The sequence below is a fragment of the Protopterus annectens genome, chromosome 9.part0 (genome assembly GCF_019279795.1).
Source record: "Protopterus annectens isolate FY-2018-M chromosome 9.part0, PAN1.0, whole genome shotgun sequence".
Taxonomy (NCBI): Eukaryota; Metazoa; Chordata; order Ceratodontiformes; family Protopteridae; genus Protopterus; species Protopterus annectens.
The window spans coordinates 416,913,782-416,934,443 of NC_056743.1; the positions used below are offsets into that span (position 1 = coordinate 416,913,782).

Below are 20,662 nucleotides of genomic sequence, written 5' to 3' on the forward strand. Positions count from 1 at the left end.
AATTTATAGCCAGTTCTACATTTAATCCAGAACATATCTCAGAAGTAGACAGTATGATAAAATGAGAGATGAGGAAATTGTTTTACAAGCAGCAACTCTTCTTGTTTATTTGTACTTTATTACATCCACTTGGCCTCTAAAATATATATACATGCGTTTAGTGACCACGTGTTAAATCTTCAAACTGAAGCTCATAAACTAATAATTTGTATAGACACCGTCCACTTTCAATGATTATCTAGATGTTAGTGAAACTTGTAACAATCACATCTGCAGTTAATTTTATGTACTTTCCCCTACATGCTGTGTAATTGACCTTATTTTGTACCTGTTTTGCTCCTACTTGTTTATATATCATCATTTCTGTTTCACTGTTTCCAATGCAGTACATCTAAAGTCTACCTCTCACCCATATCTTGTACCACCCTCAGGGAATTGTTATGGCTAGGCTTGTGTAGGCCCTAGGGCTGATAGCCTAGTACCAACCTATGAACCCCAGACTGCTTTTATTCACATTTTAATATTGCAGCTTTCACTGTCACGTTCTTACATTACTTTTCCAGGTTCCTTTGTTCCTTACCCTAGCATATGAGATGCTTGACTTTACATTGTCAGTCCCAGTCTACTGACTTTGTTTTTTTATTTACATAATGAGACCCCACTGTGCTTTTCTGACTTTTATAGTATTTTTAGAATAGTGCTTTTTCAGTCTCCCTTCTATTTTCTACCCATTGTTCCTGTGTATCTACGTCTGTCTTCCACAAAACCTATTATTCCATTCTCCCAAATCTTCCGGTCATAAACCGCAACCATTTCAGACTACACCCACTTGTTAAATAGTGCCATTCTAATCAACATTTCCTTCCAATTTTACTCCACCATTTCTTTCTGTCTTCATTCCAGACTGGATATTACTTCATGTTCGTTTACTGTATTAAGGGAAATTTACACTGCCTTTGAATCACTGTATAAAACTAATTGAATATCTTCTTAAGGCAGTAAATCATCTAACTAACTGGTGAACTTATCTCACTTCATAGGTCGCTATACTCTTTAAGTAACCAGTAAACATATCCTAGTTCATAGACCTCCTCCAGTTATGTATTCAGAGAATTTATTTCATTTTGTAGTTCATTATATATGTCTACTCTTATGAGACGTGGATCTTGGCTCTTCTTCATTCAACCATTTTTTCATGCCCTGGTTTTTAGTTTTGTCTCATTCACAACATTTCCCTAGCACTGGCTCAGCTCTGCATCGTATGGCTACCATTTCTATTATTAATCTTTCAACACTCCTCTCCCTTGAAGTGTAACATCTTTCACGTTTTCATATTATAAGCCCAAACTACCCTTCTCCTTAACCATAGCTAACTCCTTAGCCTGCCCACACACTTACCAAAATATTTATTTATTTATTTACATTTGTTTACCGGGAAATTCCGACTGGACACAGGCCCATTTTCAGCAGAGGCCCAGGGAGAAAGGCTCCACACGAGCAAAACAACTGTTTACCTCTCAACCAATCAGGGATAAATTTCAACAGAATCAGGGACAAAGCCAGAAAAATTCAGGGACAATCGGGGACACTTTTAAAATATTTGTGCTATTAACTTGAGACATTCACAGAATCACAGCATATGAATAATATACATTTTGTGAGGTAAAAGAAATCTACAACTCTTAATTATTGCCATTATTCATTAAGTTTAATTCACCAACTTTCCTCCAAAGGTCACCAGTTTTAGGAGGGATTAAGAGGGACAGAGCTAAAATATGAGTCAGAATCAGGGACGTCCCAGAAAATCAGGGACAGTTGAGAGGTCCAGTGCAAAACAACTAAGATCTGTAGTAAACATGAACAGCAATGATGTATGAAGAACAAATTGTGATACATAAAAAAATAATGCACATGAAAAAGTAACAATACATTTAGAAGTGACATTGTAAACCTAAGATGACATAGAATGCTCAGGATTATAATACGTTGATAATTATGTTTAGATAAATGATAAGAACAAACAATTACACCTTCTAAACTGTTTAAATTAAGTAAACTAACAGAATATATAGCTGACATAATGATATTGCCAGTGTCCATTTAAGAACTGGCACATCACTGATTGTTGTAGCTTAGCTCAATATTATTCATTACCAGGCTTAAATTAGCCTCCCTTTCACAGTTAACTATCCAAAATGCAGCATTTTTCACCAGCACCTCATTCAGTATAATTATATTAAATCACATTTGCTTGATGGAAAAAAAAGACAGGCTGCTCATCTACTCTGCACTTTTATGTGCATTTAACATTGCACTGGATTGGAAGTTGGCAGGGAGGATATGCTTGACATATTGGTTAAGGTTTTTACCTTACAGACACACGGTACAGAGTTTGTCTGTCACCTTAAAATCACCCACAAGGGCAGCTAGCCTAGTACTTATCAATGAGCCTATGAATGTTCTATATTCCCTCCAGCCCACCCTTCCTGCTCATCATTTTTTCCACCTCTTCCATGTCCCATTGATCTTTCTCTACTACTCATACTGGTAGTATTTTATAGGTCAATAGCCCATGCTTTGAAAAGGTCCTTTCAGAAATCCACAGATTTGTTAGTGCCTGCAGGCTACTGCCTTTGCCCCTCCTTGCCCTTATGTCCTCCCTGTTCAGAGCAGTCTGCTTACATTTCCCTGACATGATCTTCTGCACCAGTGTCATATTCCCTGACTCTTCTGCTCTCAAGTGAGAATACTTCTACCTCCTATAGCCTCTGGTTGTATAATTTCCCCTCCATCCTAGAGATCTTTCTGGAAACTTTAGTCTCAGTTTCCTTTTAAAACTTTGATGTTCATCTAATTACATGGCCTCCAGAATTACATATAATACTCAAGGGGTGGTCTGACTAGGGCTCTATTCTGGTGTCTGCTACCACTGCCCTTTCCCTGTGTTTCAAAAAGTATAATTCAGGTGTGCTCAACACCCTCATATCCCTTTTTGCCTTTCTTCCATCAGTTTCACTCCCTCCACTGATACTTCCAGCAAGGCTGTGGTGGTTCCTCTGTGGTACTTTGCATTTGTTTGCAGTGAACCTCAGCTGCCACCTTTCTTTCACATGCTTGGCCTTTTCCTATCATTCCTTAGACTCTGCCCTCATCCTGCACTGCTGCATTTATCTTTGTGTCATCAGCAGTGAGGTCTATCCTGTCCTCCTTATCCACAGATATGCTTAAAATATACACACTGGAGAGTTTTGAACCCACGGCAGTCTCCGGCTTTATTCCATTAGTTAATTTCCTATTTTGTGATAGTGTCCCTCTCACTACAACCCTCTGTGTATACAATTCAAACAAACAGCTATCCCATTCCTAAGTCTGTGGTCCACTTCCAACCCCATCAGGTTACCAGTATGTCTGCTATAGTGGACTGAGTTGAAGGTGCACATTTAGCTTTACCATGTTCCCTGTTAAAGCAGTTTACATTTTTGTGTGTTTCGGTGTCTTATTATAAGTTGTGATAGTGACACTTATTCTCGAATAGTTCTTAACACACGTGTGTATGTGTTTATGTTTGTGTGTTTGTAGATATATATTTAGGTATATATGCGTTGCACTACTTCTAGCAAGGAACTATGAATCAGGTGATGTATTATTGATTATGTGGACATTTAATTTCTTCACTGCATTCAAGAGTTAATAAAATTTTAATTTACTGAAATTCAGTTTTTGTGTCCTGAATATCTCACCTATGCTCCCCACCACAGTGTCCAGTGATATTGGGATGTTCTAAGTGGCTTATGTCTGCCATGCATGAACTGATGGCAAAGCACACATATGCTGAGTTACTTCTCCTGGGCTGCTAACCAGCTCTTACACACAGGCGCACACATTTCTGCACACTCTCTACTTGCCCCTTGGCTGGTGAACCAACCTGCATATGGACATTACTGCTGTCTCTGAGCTAGTGACCCAGCATACATTTGCACAGGCACCCAAGCCCCCCCCCCCACATGCACACACATACACACACACACACACACACACACACACACACACACACACACACACACACACACACACACACACACACGCACTGCACAGACCTTTGCCTCTGGGCTGGTGAACTAGCACAGCACAATTTTTTCCTGTCAGACCAAAAACAAAAACGTCTGACTGACTGTTGTAGCTATCCAGGCAGAAGAAGCGCATTCCTCTGAAGTACCTTACCTCATTGCAACTTTAGTCAGTGTTGAATCAAAAGTAGGCTGTTAGGCACCTGTTAAGGCAGTGCTCTCACTTAACTGTCTAAAAAAGTCTAAAATGCATTTCAAAATGTATAAGAATCAGAAATTACCTTTCCAAATGCTGTCTGCTGCTGAAGGTAGAGCATACCCTGCTTCACTGTAGCTTCTTCCATGGTTTACTAAACAGCATCCTCTACTTTGCGTGGCTCTTGCATTTGCTGTCTTTCTCACACCCTTCACAGGATTAAAAGTTGGTTTCTTATCTTGATCTGTGTCTGCATGCTATATCTGTAGCTCTGTGGTATTTGAAACAAACGTCAGTTCTTTCTACTTCCTAGCTGAACTTCCTGTCTTTGTTTTTATATATGCCTGCTCTGATGAAGATACAGCTCTGCGTCTCGAAGTGAGTGTCTTTGACGTGGGCAGACAGCTTTTGGTGGATGGACAAATACAGAAAATGCAGCATTACCCTGAGTGTACATTCCCTGAATATATCCCTAGAAAAGTATGCATCTCATAAGCAACCTTAGAAAGAAATAACACTTCTTGCTTAAAAACAAAAAAAAAAATGAAAACTATAATTCAATGTCACCAGTTTGAGAATCACCCTTTAGTACTCTGCATACATTTATTAGGTGTATATTATGTGGGAAGCCTTTTACTTTTGCAGTTTCGTACAACAGTGTCACCTGCATAAATCCTGATTACCATAACCAGGGTTTAGGCCTACTTTCATACTGTATAGCTGAAGCAGCATGTATCAAGCTATTAGTTGCATAATACAAAACTGACTGACTTGAGTTGTGATGTAGGGAAACACTGCATGGAAGGATGCTGTTTGCCTCACATGGCATAATTCCGTATTACAGCAACAGCAAAATGCACTGATGCAGTTCAGCTGATACGTCACTGAATGGAACTACATCAGCTGCACTCTGCAGAGACTTAAGTGTTCATTGTTTTTTTTTTTTTTTTTTTTTTGGTACTAGGAGAATTGCACACCTTACATAGTCCTGGTTCCCTTTTGCTGAATGAACTTCACATTGAAGTTAATCAGCATTCCTCTTCCCTTACTGTCTGCTGTAACTGCCTTAGAGCTGTACGGGACATTCATGTCACCATGTCACAGGGTTGGACTGATCTGCTTGGACATTGGGAACATTTCTGTATGAGACTTTTGCTGGTAACCATTTTCCACATTCTAAGGCCTTTAGATGTTTGCATATTTATTCAGTTTTATGACCAATTAAGTTTAAACAGACCCTGAGCAATCACACATGTAAATGTTTTCTTGTGACAGTTTTTTTAATGTCCTTTATATATATAATTGAAGCCGCGGTGGAGCAGTGGTTAGCATTGTCGCCTCACAGCAAGAGGTTCTTCCATTCGATTCTCAGCTGGAGTGCCTTCTGTGTGAAGTCTGCATGTCCTCCCCGCAGTTGAGTGACGTTAAAGGCATGCAGGTAGGTGCGAGCATGAATAGGCATGCCTTCGGTGAAGGTTGGGCTTCAGGCTGGCAACTCGGCACCGTAAAAATCCGCTGCCAGTCATGAGTGGACCGGAGTTCCGCTGTGGCGACCCCTAACCAGGAAAAGCCGAAAGTCTTATATATATAATTGAGGCAAAAGAATGTTGTACAATACCTGACTAATAAAGTCTTTGTCCCAATTATATTAAAGATGTGGGTCCACACAGGTTGCAGTAAATGAAAACTGCCAAGCGCAGACTAACAGCAAGACGTTAAATACCCTGGAAGGAAAAGAGAACAGCAGTTTTGTGAATACTAATTCAGCAACATCACTCTCTCTCCAGAACATTCACCAAACCACATAGACTAATGACAAGGTAGCAGAGTTAAAACAATAAGTGGGCATGCAAAAAAGGAGAAAGTTTTTATTATATTGCAGTTTATGAAGAAGCACAGCAGGAATATGTAACTGAAAAAGTTAATGGCTGTTCTCTTATGATCTAGTCATCCCTGTTAAAAATAATATAATCCTCAGCACCAAAAAAAAAATAGAAAAAATCAAGCTGAATGTCTAGGATATCTAATTTTTCAGTAATGTGCCATTACACTTAGCATAGCATATACTCGGAGCTGTGATTGAGTCACTGTCCTGTATTCTAAATTAAAAATAAAAAAAACTTGACACCCTTTAGGCTGGACATCTGGCAAATATAAAGGGATTTAAAAATGCACACTTTCCCCCGGATTCACGAATCCTCCATGTAAGACTTAATAAGTCTTACTCGGAGGCTGCAGTTGAACAGTATGATGTCAGCGTGCCATGAATATGCATGAGGGCACGCTGACCCAACCGTAAGTCCTACACGGACCGTGTAAGAAAGCAGAAAGCAGGGGGCGTGTCCGACTGCCGAGCAGTCTAAATGTCCACGCCCCTGCAAGTATTTAAAAAAAAAGGAAATAAACAAGAGCGAGACCGCTCAAATGTCCCCGCAGCCAACACCTCACTGTCTGATATTGTAAACCCCCCATCACACATCTAAAACACATAACCATAAAAAATTTTTTTAAATACCCAAAATAGCTGCCTGTATTTGCGGGTGTGTGTGCGGGTGTGCCAATTGCTTAGCTACAGTTAGCAATTCTCACATGGAAGAGCATAAGAAAGAATGTTTATGCAAATCACACCAAATAACAATAGCTTAATGGTAGAGCGTTCACACAAAGAAGAGGCATTCACGGTTCGAGTCCCACCACTCCCTTTCGTATTTATTTTTTAAATCAGTATATGGAATAATACCCAACATATATGTTTAAACACAACTAAAAAACAGTGAAATGGCCAATGTATCAGTGAATAAAATAAATATTTTAAAGGATCCCAATATAAAATTGCCCGCAGTTAAGCAGCGCTTCACCCAGCGCAATATAGTTGCCCATAGCTAACTCGCGCTTTACCCAGCGCAATGTAGTTGCCCATAGCTAAATCGCGCTTTACCCAGCGCAAAATAGTTGCCCAAAGCTAAATAGCACTTTACCCAGCGCAATCGGTTTGCGCGGAGGTGCGTGCCGCGCCAACCAGCGCACCGTCGGGCAGCGTGGAGCAACGTAGAGCAAAGTTGCTTAAACACAGCCATGCCCCTTAACTTATCTGGACAGTAGTAAAATAAAATGCAATGATAAGGTTTGAACCCAGGACACTGTGCACCATAATCAAAGTACTGAACCACTAAGCCACGACAGCTTAGGATAAACATCCACTGTTAACATATATATAGTAATAAATGTTTGCTTAACCTTTGCTAAGCATGTCTGCAGTCAGCCAAGAATATTCAAAAACGGCCAATCACAGAAAAGTGTGGGAAATGCGGCATATTTAAGCCGCTTAGGCGGGAATACTCGCCATAACTGATTGTAGCTCCCATCTGCAGTTAGAATGTCTGGTGCTGGAGAGGGTACATGCTTTTGAGCGCAAAGCTGGGGCATCGAGGAGTCAAGATATATGGTTTGGCTCCTAGTCCATCGGCATGAGACTCGACTCCTGCAGGGCCAGTTCCAAGGAACGGAGTATAAGGTGGAGGCTTGGAACTGGTTGGCTCATGAACTCACCAGTGCCACAGGCGTCCCTCGGACTGGTGAGCATGTCCGTCACCACCATGCAGACCTGAAGAGGCGAAAGCAGGACCGTCTGAACCAGTGGATCCCGGAGTCCCGTCAAATGTGGGATGCCCCACTACTAAGTAGGTAGCCTTGGAATGCAGTATGTAAGATAAGCTAATATAGTCTAAATAATGGATAGGTATGTCTCAATATCCCTTTATTTACTCCACAGCTGCAGTTGCTCGCGCTATGAATCAGCAAGCCTATGCAGATAGGCTGCTAAGGCTGCGCCACCAGGCAGGGTAGTAAATATTCTGCATGTATTGTTACATAATATATGTGAGTGAGCATGAGAAAAGTGTTTAAGCCCAATAATACAGCAATAAAATGTCCTGTTTAAATCCTCTGCATGTACTGTTATATAACAAACGTCAGTGAGCCAGAAATTGAGTGTACTAACCCACCAATCAAGCTAAAATAATTCTGGAATACTATCCCTGCATGTATTGTCATAACATATAAGTGAGCAGGCCTGAAAAAGAGTGTTGTAACCTATCAAGAAAGGTATAATATGTCCTGAATATGTCTTCTGTATGCACTGTAATAACAAGTAAAGGAGAGAGCCTGTAGAAAAGAGTGTTCAATGTAATTAATAAAGGTATAAAACTTGGAGTGTGTCTGTGTCACTTACTTTGAAATGTTGTTGTACCCTTGCAATAATAAATAGTACTGTTGTATTAGGTGCTGTCAACCCACAGTTGTGCAGTCCCATATGAAGTGGATGAAGGAAGTGGCAGTAGCTGTGAAGTATAAAACATTAATTCCCTGAATAAATCATCTGCATGTACTGTTACATATCATAAGTCAGATAGGCAGGAATAGAGTGTAGTAACCCATGAATAAAGCAAAAACATGTCTGGAATACTATCTCTGCATGCAGTGTCATAGATAAAACGTGAGTGAGCCTGTAAAACAGTCTTGTAACCTATCAATAAAGGTATAACATTTCCTGAATAGGTCTACTGTATGCAGTGTAATGTCAAATACAGGAGAGAGCCTGTAGAAAAGAGTTTTAATGTAAATAATAAAGGTGTAATACTTGCAGTGTGTATGTGCCAGTTACTCAGAAATGTTGTTGTACCCTTGCAGTGAAGAAATGTTACTCTGTTGTAGTAAGTGCTGACAACCCCCAGTAGTGCAGTCCCATATAAAGTGGATGAAGGAAGTGCCAGTAGCTGTGAAGTATGCAACAGTCCTAAACAGTTGTGAAATGGCTGACATGCATAGGTAAATCTGGCACACGAGTAGCCTGTCAAGGTGTTCCCCAGAAATTTTAGTGTGTTACCTGAAAAGTAGGGTTGTGTAGGAAACAAGTGAAAAAGCCATGTGAACACATCCAGATGTGCAGATACATAAGTCAATTTAATACAAGTATGTAGCAGTAACATCTGCATCCTGGACAGTTACCATGTCAGATATAGGCCAGGTATATCATGAAGTAGCAAAACCCATAATGCAATCAAATGCATGTTGCTTAGTGTAAGAATACATGTAGAGGATATACACCTGCAGTCAATAGGAATGTAGTGTACAGTTAAAGTACTAATAAGATGTTAATGGAGGCTTCTTTTTACACCCTACTCCATGTGCATAAACAATGCAATTCCACACCTTACTGGGTATGTCTAATCTCATAACATTTGTTGGGACATATGTCTTATTGTTATAAAAAATCTGCACTTACTTTGATGCATGTCCCCTGTTAAAACACCACAATATTGGTGGCCTGTTGCCACAAATCATCCCTGCATGCTGTTGGAATGTCCACTGTCGTTCAATACATGCATGTGTTATGCTTGCTGTTCAACTGTTGTAACCCTGGTGTGTTGGGTTAATGGGAATATTACTGCATGCTGTTACAACTAACTTGGAATGCTGTTGTCTATGTTGTAATTAAACACACCTAATCACAGAATGTATGGGAAGGCCAGTCCCAGCAGACCCACCTGTCCCACCTTAGCTGGTAGTTGCACCTGGCACCAGCAGGTCTGGTGCCCAGCCCAGGCCACCCTCCTCCGTAGGTCCTGTGCCACCTTCGGGTGGAAGCGCTGCAGGGGATGGGGCTCGCCCCCCCCACAAGCGTGGGGGGAGAAGGGCCTCCTGTCACCCTCCAAAGGGTCCGGGTTGTGGTGCGTAGGGAGATCCAGCTTTTAGTCGCTGATCCCCCAAGCCAGCTCGAGGCGAGAGTGGCGCTACTCACGGGTGAGCCTGCCCCTCCTACGCAGCCCCCAGCACAGCGACCCTCGAGTTTGTGAAGGTCCAGTGGTGACTGCCCATGGGTGGGGATTTCAGCCCCACTGTTACCATCTGTGGGCTTATGGGCTTGCGATTTCCAAACATCCGTCCTCGTCAATTGTGTTTACCCACCCTTGTGTCATACTCCGCCCCTGTATGCGTCTTGTTTGTCTTGTCTGTTTACCTACTCAACCTACCTCCCCAAATATACCTACTTCCTCCACTCTCCCCTGACAAAAAAAAAAAAAGGGCAGTCTGTACCCAAAAAAAAATTATGCCCCATACATAGCTTCCCATTTCGCACACATGTCCATTGGACATGTACACTGATAATTCTAATTGGCAGTACAACAAACTATGTTGTTCTCACCCCTCTCACAGTGGTGGAAGGTTTCAAATTTCACTCCAAATTTTCAACATATGCACAGCTGTTGCTGGTAAAGAAATGGGCAGCTATGGACCTTCCCTACACCCGTCCTGCACATAAAGCGACCACCAACACGAAACAGTCTTACCATCCAGGTAGAAAAGAACTTAGAAATAGACCAAAAGCTCCGAATAAAAGTTTATTATCCAGCTCTGCAGCTCAAAGTAATCTTAATCAGCTCACACGATAAAAACGAAGCAATTCCTTTGTCATACAAAACACATTAATCTCAAGCGCTTTCACCTGGGCTTTCCCAGGCTTTGTCAAGATAAATTGTATACAGCTCCTCTTCCTTTTATACATCTGTAATTAGATGTAAATGCACTTTGATTGATCAGATAATTATATAATTGGCAAATACCAATATATCTTATTTGCTGATTAAAACCTGACCTCATAAAATACAAAATTTTTACAACTTTGATGAAAAATATATACCATCCTATTATACATTTAAATATACAGTATATTGTAAACAAACATTAATACAGTTTAAAATTACTAGTTGGGCTTCAGTTTATGCTGCTTTACTTCTTAAATAGAAAAATAAAAAATAATAAATAAAAAATTCTTTGTTGTTTGTAATAAAGTTCTGCTCTCTACTAAAGATATACAAAAAATGGCTACTGATATGTTCTAAGATTCTGCTCTCTACTAAAGGTGTACAAAAAATGGCCACTGCTATGTTTTAAAACTTTTTTTAGTACATTTTTAATATGTGCACCAGTGTTATGGCCTTATTTATTGGCCTGTGTTAGCCATAAATGAGGAAATCAATAAATTAATCCCAAACAAACCCTTCTTTGTCAGGAAGAGAAATAAGAATTTAAAAGATTTATTAGAAAAGAATCAAATTAACAAAAACATTAATTCACACTTGAAATTTGGGACGTATGGATGTAATGCTTGAAAACAATGTTCTCTAATGGCAAACAATAAAGGTTTGTATTTAAAATCGAGGAAGCTTAACATAATTTCCCCAGGCCGTTTTAATTGCAATACAAAAGGTGTGGTTTATTCAGGTTTTTGCCAACACTGTCAGAGTTTTTATGTTGGCAAAACCGAAAGAACATTAAAGAAACGTGTATATGAGCACTTATATGAAATAAGCAAGAAAAAATCAACAAATGCCTTCTATAAGCATTCCTTAATTTGCAAACAGATGACACTGAACAAGTGATGCCCAGTACTAGAGGAGGAGATTGGGAAACATCCCTAGAGTACAGGGAATTGTTATGGCAATTGAGGCTTAATGCCTCAAAATTTCCTGGGTTAAATGATACAATTAGTATAAGCAGCGTCCTTAGACTTAGGAGAGCTAAGTTATAGGCCAATATGTTTTTTGTTTTCTACATATTTTAACACTGGTGCACATATTAAAAATGTACTAAAAAAGTTTTAAAACATAGCAGTGGCCATTTTTTGTACACTTTTAGTAGAGAGCAGAATCTTAGAACATATAAGTAGCCATTTTTTGTATATCTTTAGTAGAGAGCAGAACTTTATTACAAACAAAAAAGAATTTTTTATTTATTATTTTTTATTTTTCTATTTAAGAAGTAAAGCAGCATAAACTGAAGCCCAACTAGTTATTTTAAACTATATTAATGTTTGTTTACAATATACTGTATGTTTAAATGTATAATAGTATGGTATATATTTTTCATCAAAGTTGTACAAATTTTGTATTTTATGAGGTCAGGTTTTAGTCAGCAAATAAGATATATTGGTATTTGCCAATTATATAACTATCAATCAAAGTGCATTTACATCTAATTACGGATGTATAAAAGGAAGAGGAGATGTATACAATTTATCTTGACAAAGCCTGGGAGAGCCCGGGTGAAAGCGCTTGAGATTAATGTGTTTTGTATGACAAAGGAATTGCTTCATTTTTATCATGTGAGCTGATTAAGATTACTTTGAGCTGCAGAGCTGGATAATAAACTTTTATTCGGAGCTTTTGGTCCATTTCTAAGTTCTTTTTTACCCGTCCTGCACATCCCGAGCTTGTTTTCCTACTGTCTTTCCCTCTCTGTGCCCCCTTTTTCACCACTTTCCTATCTCCCCATTTTCTTTTCTTTCAAAGAAATTAGCGCGGAGGTTAGCGGGAGTAAGCACTTTTAAGCAGTAGTAAGCGGGATTAAGCGAGTGTGTGCATGTGTGCGCTTAGCTAAGCATCGCTAAGCGTCACGCAAACAAGCCCAAACCCACTTACTACTGCTTAAAAGTGCCTTAGTCACTCTATGGCAAGGCCCTTGTTCTGCTGAGCAGCAAAATAAAAAAACCTCTGCCAGACTCGAACCCCAGACCATTGACACAATAGACTGCATGAATTACCACTAAGCCACAGCAGATATACAAATAACTTGGTTCTGAAATAAATGTATCATGCATTACAATGAGGGAATGTAAATGGAAATTAGGTATGGTATAACACAAACCCTTTCCTGTGGGTCTTTACCAGCAGTGGTTGTGGAATTGCATGACATGACTGTGAAAGGAGAACCAGCCATCCTAGCAGGGAATAATGTTACAGTAGCACCTTACAAACGCCACACAGTATCAGACCAGGATAAATACTGGCTACAGGAATACAGTGCAATAACCACATTTGTATGGAAGGTAATTGTGTAAGTGAGAAAAAGTACATACTCCCATGTATCCTGTGTTAGCATTTGGAGAGGTGCGTACATGTCTACACAGAGATCTGTGTACTGGAAGCAGCAACATGCAGGTATAAGTACAACATGCACATAACTGGCTACAACCCTAGAATCAGATAAGAGACATCTACCAACCTTCAGACTGACACAACGGTGTCCAGAGCAAACAAGAATGGGCCCCAATCTGAAAGGGCTACGCCTACCTAACCTAGCATTTTATAGCAGTGGGCTGCAATCACAGTGAGTAATGCAATCACCAAACAGCAGGCTGCATGCAATTACTGAATGGTGGGCAGCAATTGGTGCAGAGGCTGTTACATGCACAAGTGCAGATACCTAGAAAAGTAGGCTGTACCTGCAGTCCACACATGCAATTATATCATTGCAGGTGTTGTGAGATAGAGAGTGAGAGAGAGAGAGACACGGACACAGACTGAGACAGAGACAGAAGAGAGGGAGAAACAGAGACAGAAGGTTAAATAGAGGGCAAAAACCCAAAACCAACCAGCAATAAAAAAAAAAAATACCACACCGTAACACACGGAGCAGGGAAATACAAAGGTAAGGTATGTAACTCAAATGTATGTGTTGGCATGTTGTAGATGTTCCCGAAGAGTACCCTACACACTGCAAATCATCCATGTGTGGCAGCAGTATGTATCTATCTGTATCTCCACATGTGCATAGGGCAAGGGACATACTGCAATTGTTAGTGAAGGGTGGACAGCTGTCTGTCAGTGAATGTTGATATGTGCATATATCCATGTAGGTCATAGTGTGTGGCTTAGAAGACAGCATGCAGTGCGCAGGAGTGGCCTTAGGTCAACTGGTGCCCTAGGCAAAAGGGCCCCACGATGCCCCCTACCACACTTCCTGGTGCCCCCATCCTTGTGTCCACATAAATAGTGGAAAGGCACCCCTGCTAGAGCGGTGCCCTAGGTGGCCGCCCAGTAGGCCTATGCCTAAGGCTAGCTATGGTAGTGTTGATATATGTCATGTGGTGGTTAAATGCTGTGGGACAGATTTGTCAGATCTGATGTGTTACAGACAGTGAGGTCTGCTAATGCTACAAGGGCTGAGGACACCCACATGCATTCTGCACAACACCGTGCAATATAATCACATACCTGTACATCCCACAACTGTCGCATAAGTGAGATCCCCACCATGAAAGGTGGACTGTACATGTGCCTATATGTACATCCATGTGTACAGCAATGCACATGTATGTGTATAGATATGCATATATATAATACATATATATATATATATATATATATATATATATAGATATATATATATACATATAGAGTGAGAGAGAGAGACAGAGAGACACGGGGTCATATGTACCGCAACAGGTGTGTGGTGAACAAGGCATGGACTGTAGACAAGTGTTGATACTGCAGTGCCATTCCACCTTCCCAAAACAGTGTACCCATTAACTAACACATAGGCAGAAATCTACCTAACAGTGAAGGTGTGATAAGGGAACATGGGACACGGGTGGACAGTAGCCTCCACTTTGTTGAAGACAGTGCCACACTACACCTGTAATCTGTCTGTGTGGTATGTGTCATGACAACAGGTGTGCCATCTATGGAAGTATAGGGTAGAGTTCCCCTCTACTCATCACAATGCTCTGTGCAGTATGTACTTCACATGACAACTACACCAGGTGAACAGGCCACAGACAGACCTCCCAAAGGGTAATACTGTCCGCAAACAGATGCCCTGTGCAGACTGACTCACAAAACCACAACTACACTGTATTGCATACTGGCCACACAGAGGTGACCTCTGCCGGACATACAGAGGTATGTCACACACATAGTTGGGTGACAATCACCATGGCAACATATCACAATCCCTCGGGGTTACACGCTCTAGGCCCTTAAACCTTGTCAGCTCACTAAACAGCACATGCTGGAGGGATAGGTTCCCATCTCAGACATATGCCATACACCAGAATAGACCACATAGCAATAGCAAACAAGGCTCTTCCTTAGCAGTTGTTATAAATACCCCTGATGATTGTGTGGGAGATTGCTAATACACCCCAGGAAACACCTCTGTGGTTCAGGTTGGCAGGGGCAAGTGAAATCAAAGTACATGTGTGTCAAAGGCCAGGGTAGCATATGGCTAGGCTGCCATAGGCCCTAGGGCCAATAGCATATTACCTACCTATGACACTATGCACTCACACATGTGCTTAATGCAATAGCTGCTATGTGAGGTTGAATAAGTGTAACGCTGAATGTATGCAAGGTCTGTAAATGTGTGATAGCTTAGTGTGATGTTGTATTTGACATGGTAGTGCCTATCCTAGTTGTGAGGACAGCAACTGATGTGTAATGTACTGTTAGGCAGACATAGTAGTATGGCATATGATGTGACGTAGTTCTCCGTTGACAAATGTGGTGTCTCATTGTAGGCTAAAGCAATACATGTATGCTTAGTGAGTGGTACTGCAGCTGAATTCATCATAAATATGAACTGTAGTACTACCTGAAGCTGTAGGGCTAAACAGCACAGTATGGTGTGCGTTCACATTGCTTGGAAACACTGTCATGTGTGTTTCCTGTAGTCTGCACAGAGGACAGACTGCAGGCATAAGGGTGTGTAAGTAGTGGCACACAGCACCGTATGGTACACAGGTAATGCTCATCTGTGTTGGCATACAGTGGTGAGTTGTATGTTTGCCTGATGTGTGTGTGATTATGCCTGTACAATGGCTGCAATCATATGTGTGTTACAGGGTTAACGTGTGTATCCAGCAACATATATAGTCTGTTACAGCAGTATGCCACCTATAGTAACAACTGGACACATCTGTTAGGCAGGGCTATGGCATTAATGATTAGGGTGTTTGATTGGTACTACTGTACCTGTACTTTACATCCATTGCAATGGATGACATCTCTGTTTGTGCATTGGTGTGATATACACCCCCGTCTTGAGGTTGTGCAATGTGTCACAAACAGTGTGTCGGGCACTGTTGTATAGTGGTGTGATATATATAGAGTCTGCCAGGCAGTGTTAGTTAGTTGTGGCCTGAGAACCAGTAAGTGTTATTGAACATGTGTAACCACTGACAGACAATAGGATGGTATATATGTCAGTAAAGTGATATCTGTGGGTAAAGGTGTAAAGTGTGCCACAGGACACTCTCACACATATTGTTCATATCTTTTTCAGCCAGATGGCACACCAACGCAACCCAGCTTACACAGCGGAAGAGGAAGAGGTGATAGTCAACAGCCTTTTGCAGCAGTACACTATGCTCTTCTCCAGAACCAGCCAGCACCAGCAGGAGCGGACTGCATTGTGGCAGGAACTTGTTAGTTGGGTAAATGACATAGGCATGCATAACCGGACATATGAGCAGGTACGCCATCACTGCAGTGATTTAATTAGACAGGTCCGGCAGCGTGTGTCTGATACCCAAAGACAGCAGCTTGCCATAGGTGGTGGGGTGGCCATTCATCCCCCCTCACCAGAGCGGAGGAGCTGCTCCTAAGCATGGTGGCTCCTGGACAACAACTACAGCAACCTCTGACATGTGTTTTAATGGAGGCCGGAGCCACCCAGCACATACACCTGGAGCAAGCAGGTAATATGCCCTATCTGTAGACTAAAGTTAACTGTATTGTTAGATTATGTGTACGTGAGATGTGTACTGTGTGTTTAGCAGTTCCGCTGCCTACTGTTGTGCAATACGGATAGTTTGTATAATATCCCTACACCTGTGACTGTTGACTGTTGTTGTACTGCAGTTTAGCATACCCACTGTAGCAATGCCACAGTTGTGGCCACTGATGAACCCTCTCATATTCTCCTAGGTCCCTCTGGGCAGCCGATCCATGCTGGTGAGTGTGTGATACCTGCAATGTTGGTAATGAAATATGCATGTCATAGGTGAGGTGTAGGCAATGTACACGTAACACACCTACGCATAATGCATGCCGTGCATGTTTGCTGTGAGACGTTGCACAGCTCAGTAATGTCAGTAGCTGCCTCAATGACATGCAATACACAGAGCATGACACACAGTTGTGGCAACCCCGTACTACACATTGGATAGGCATAGTTGCAACACCTGTACACAACATAAGACATTTATCACATGCAGTACACAAAGTCATGCTACATCTGGCATAACCACACACCCGTTGCAAGGTCACACATCGGTATCCCATATGTCATCCACACACACATGATATACCTCAGGGGTAGAGGCCTATCATGGGGCTGTGCAACACTCTTTAACACATAACACAGTCATGTTAGGCAATGCTCCCTACTGTGCACCTCATACACCCATATACAAAGTGGCTGTGTAATAGTGAATGTATCCACGGCACTCCAGTTCAGGTTCAGCATGCTAGGTGGTGGTCTGTCACACAGTAGTAGCCGTGAGTGACCACAAGATGCATGATGATGATGATGGCACATGGTACTACACCCCATCCAGTTACAGTGACCACAGTACTACACATATCAGTCTTTGCTGTACACCTCATTGTTCTGTGTGTGCAAACATATGCACCTATACACACCATACATAGCATGTTGTGTGTGTGCTTACATATGCTAGTATACACATTTTGCACAACAGCCGCCATCTGTACAAAGAGTCACTTATATGTCCTGAAATGCTTTTGGGTGTATAGGTCACATGACACACATTGGGTATGTGTGGTGTTTAATGTTGCAGTCATGTGGTATGCCATGTCATGGCTGGCAACAGCGTAGCTGCAATATGTCCCACACGCACAATAACCACTGTGCAATGTCCATGTCGTGCATTGGGATTTTTTCACATCTACATGTACCACTCATCCCATGTCTGTACATTGCATGCATTTGCTACACCTGTGCCCACTATTATGTGATATGAATACAGACACTGTCATCACACATGGCAATCTATGTGTCACACAGATGACACATGCAGCCATGGTATGTATACCATTGAGTGATGGTGCACATGACATTGCAGAGCAGATAATACTTGCACAGCAATGTTGTGTCCATCTACACATTGTGTTCCAGGGTGTAGCCAATCACTGAACAACTACACACATGCATCAAAGCCATGTATAATGTCATTAGATAGGGCTGTCTACTCTTGCACTGCATGGAGTTGAGCAACACATGGTCTGCCTGCTGACATGTGTGTGGTGACTGTTTGCCTTGTGATACTGTCACCCACCATCACCCACTATTGTGTATGTGTTGGATTGCTGGTGTGTGTGTGTGTGTGTGTGTGTGTGTGTGTGTGTATGTGCTGTGGTGAGCAGTGTATTTCTGTGCATGTGTGCATGTGTTCATGTGTGCATGTGTTCATGTTTGCATGTGTTCATGTGTGCATGTGTTCATGTGTGCATGTGTGCATGTGTTCATGTATTCATCTGTGCATGTGTTCATGTGTGCATGTGTTCATGTGTTCATGTGTGCATGTGTTCATGTGTTCATGTGTTCATGTGTGCTAACATCATGTACAGATTGTAAAGTGCGTTTCCTGTCTTCCTTCCACAGGTGCTGTGTTAGGCGTGGCTGAATGCAGCAGGGAACCTGATGTCACCGCCACTAATAGTGGAGATGATGAGACATGTATTGTGGCACAGGAAGGTCTGACAGGGTCTGTCGTTGGTCCACCAATTGACAGTACACAGCGGTCAACCCCATCTATGCGCACACTCATACTGCCAATACATCCCTCATCACCAATGGCCATAGCTGAGGGACAGCATACAGTTGGCATTGACCAGAAGAGTGTGGTACCTATGGCACATGCATCCCCTCACAGCAGCCATAGCCAGATTACCAGAATGGTACCACATAGGCGGATGTCCAGGGGTTCTCGAGGGAGCACCACTGGTCATATTGCCCCTGGCAGACATGCCCTCGGAGGTATTACAACCTCCAGTATGTTCCGGGCTGTAATGCAGGCACAGGCACATATGGAATGGTACACACAACAGGGACTAAGGGCGCAGAGGGCCCATTACACTGCTATCAATGACAGCATCCGTGACCTTGCCGGTGCCATCGGGAATTAAACCGAGGTCATTGATAGCCGTTGGAGGGAGACATTAGATGTCCTCCACAATGTGTTAGCCATGAGCCAGGACCATGCGGGAAGGATGAGAAGCCGACGCGGCGCATGCCAGCAACAGCATCAGCTGGCAGTCATCATGGACAGACCACGGATCACAGCCACTCCCGTAGTGGCAGTACCAACCCCAGCAATGCTGGGGCTGGCCTGTCCATTGACCGTCCTACTAGACCACGTGCACATGGTGCTGGCCAGTCCCAGCAGGGACATGGGTCCAGTCATCATACCTCTGCCTCTGATGATAGCACCCAGTCAGGGTTGGTACCCGATACTGCCTGTAGCACCCCTGCTAGGCACAGGTACGGTGTCCGTGGCCAGAGACAGTGATCTGTACGGCCTAGCAGGTACAGTCTGTGGCTGTCCCACCACCGCCCATATATGGCAGCCACATGGTGGAGTTGTGTGCATGCAGACACACACACATTTACCATACAACTAGGGCTCACACATACACACACACATCACATCAACATTGGCCCATGCAGTACTGTTGCCCCTCACACACACACACACACACACACACACACACACACACACACACACACACACACACACACACACACAGATATGCCGATTGGATGGGTCAATGTTGGGCTCTGGCAAACCTACAACACACCCTGTGCATATGATGACGCCTGTGCCACCTCCTGTCATCTGTCACATTGATGCTGTAATAGGCTAACATGCTTCTGATGCACAGGATGACATCATAGCAGTGTAGCAATAGTAGCAAGTTGCCAACAGGAAGGTGTACTGATATCCTTGTAGGTATATCTGAGCAGGCATTATGCATCACAGCTCTGATAGTCATTGTAGCATTGTTTACACCAGTGTTAGGTCTGAGTATGTATTGTCCACCCATGTGCCACTTGGCTGAAGTGGACAGTGTTGCCAGCATGTGTTAGTGAGTGGACAGTACGTGTGTGATGTGTGCATTACAAATTAGCAGGTGTACATCTGTGAACATGGTGTGTGCATACTGTCTGCATGTACGTGCATAGTGGACACGTGGGATGTGCGACATACCCTGTTCTACACATTGTTAACATCTCATGGTATCTTTCGATGGCCAGTATGCATTCTACTGCAGATATGTACTAACATGGGTACACATGTGTGTATGACATGGGTTGGCACTATGCCGTGGGTGACACCGTTGATATCTGTCAATGATCTGCAGTCTGGCAGTCTCAACAGCATGACTTTAACCAATCATTAGACAATGTCTTGACAAATGACACACAGTTGTAGGGAACTCAGTAACAGTTGGATCCTTCCAGTACTATACTATAACAGTAACCAGTGGTATTGACCACCACACGTTCCTGGGACCACACCTGTGTGGCATAAAGT

The 20,662-nt window shown here is 42.3% G+C and overlaps 1 protein-coding gene across 1 annotated transcript in view; it reads right to left on the reverse strand.

Moving 5' to 3' along the window:
- DOK2 (docking protein 2) overlaps positions 1-4,487 on the reverse strand; it is an 816,359-nt gene extending 811,872 nt beyond the window's left edge. The window contains exon 1 of the mRNA XM_044082956.1: positions 4,349-4,487. Within this exon, the coding sequence (XP_043938891.1) occupies positions 4,349-4,411 (63 nt within the window). The 5' untranslated portion in view covers positions 4,412-4,487. The remainder of the gene's footprint in view (positions 1-4,348) is intronic.
- Positions 4,488-20,662: the final 16,175 nt, after the last annotated feature.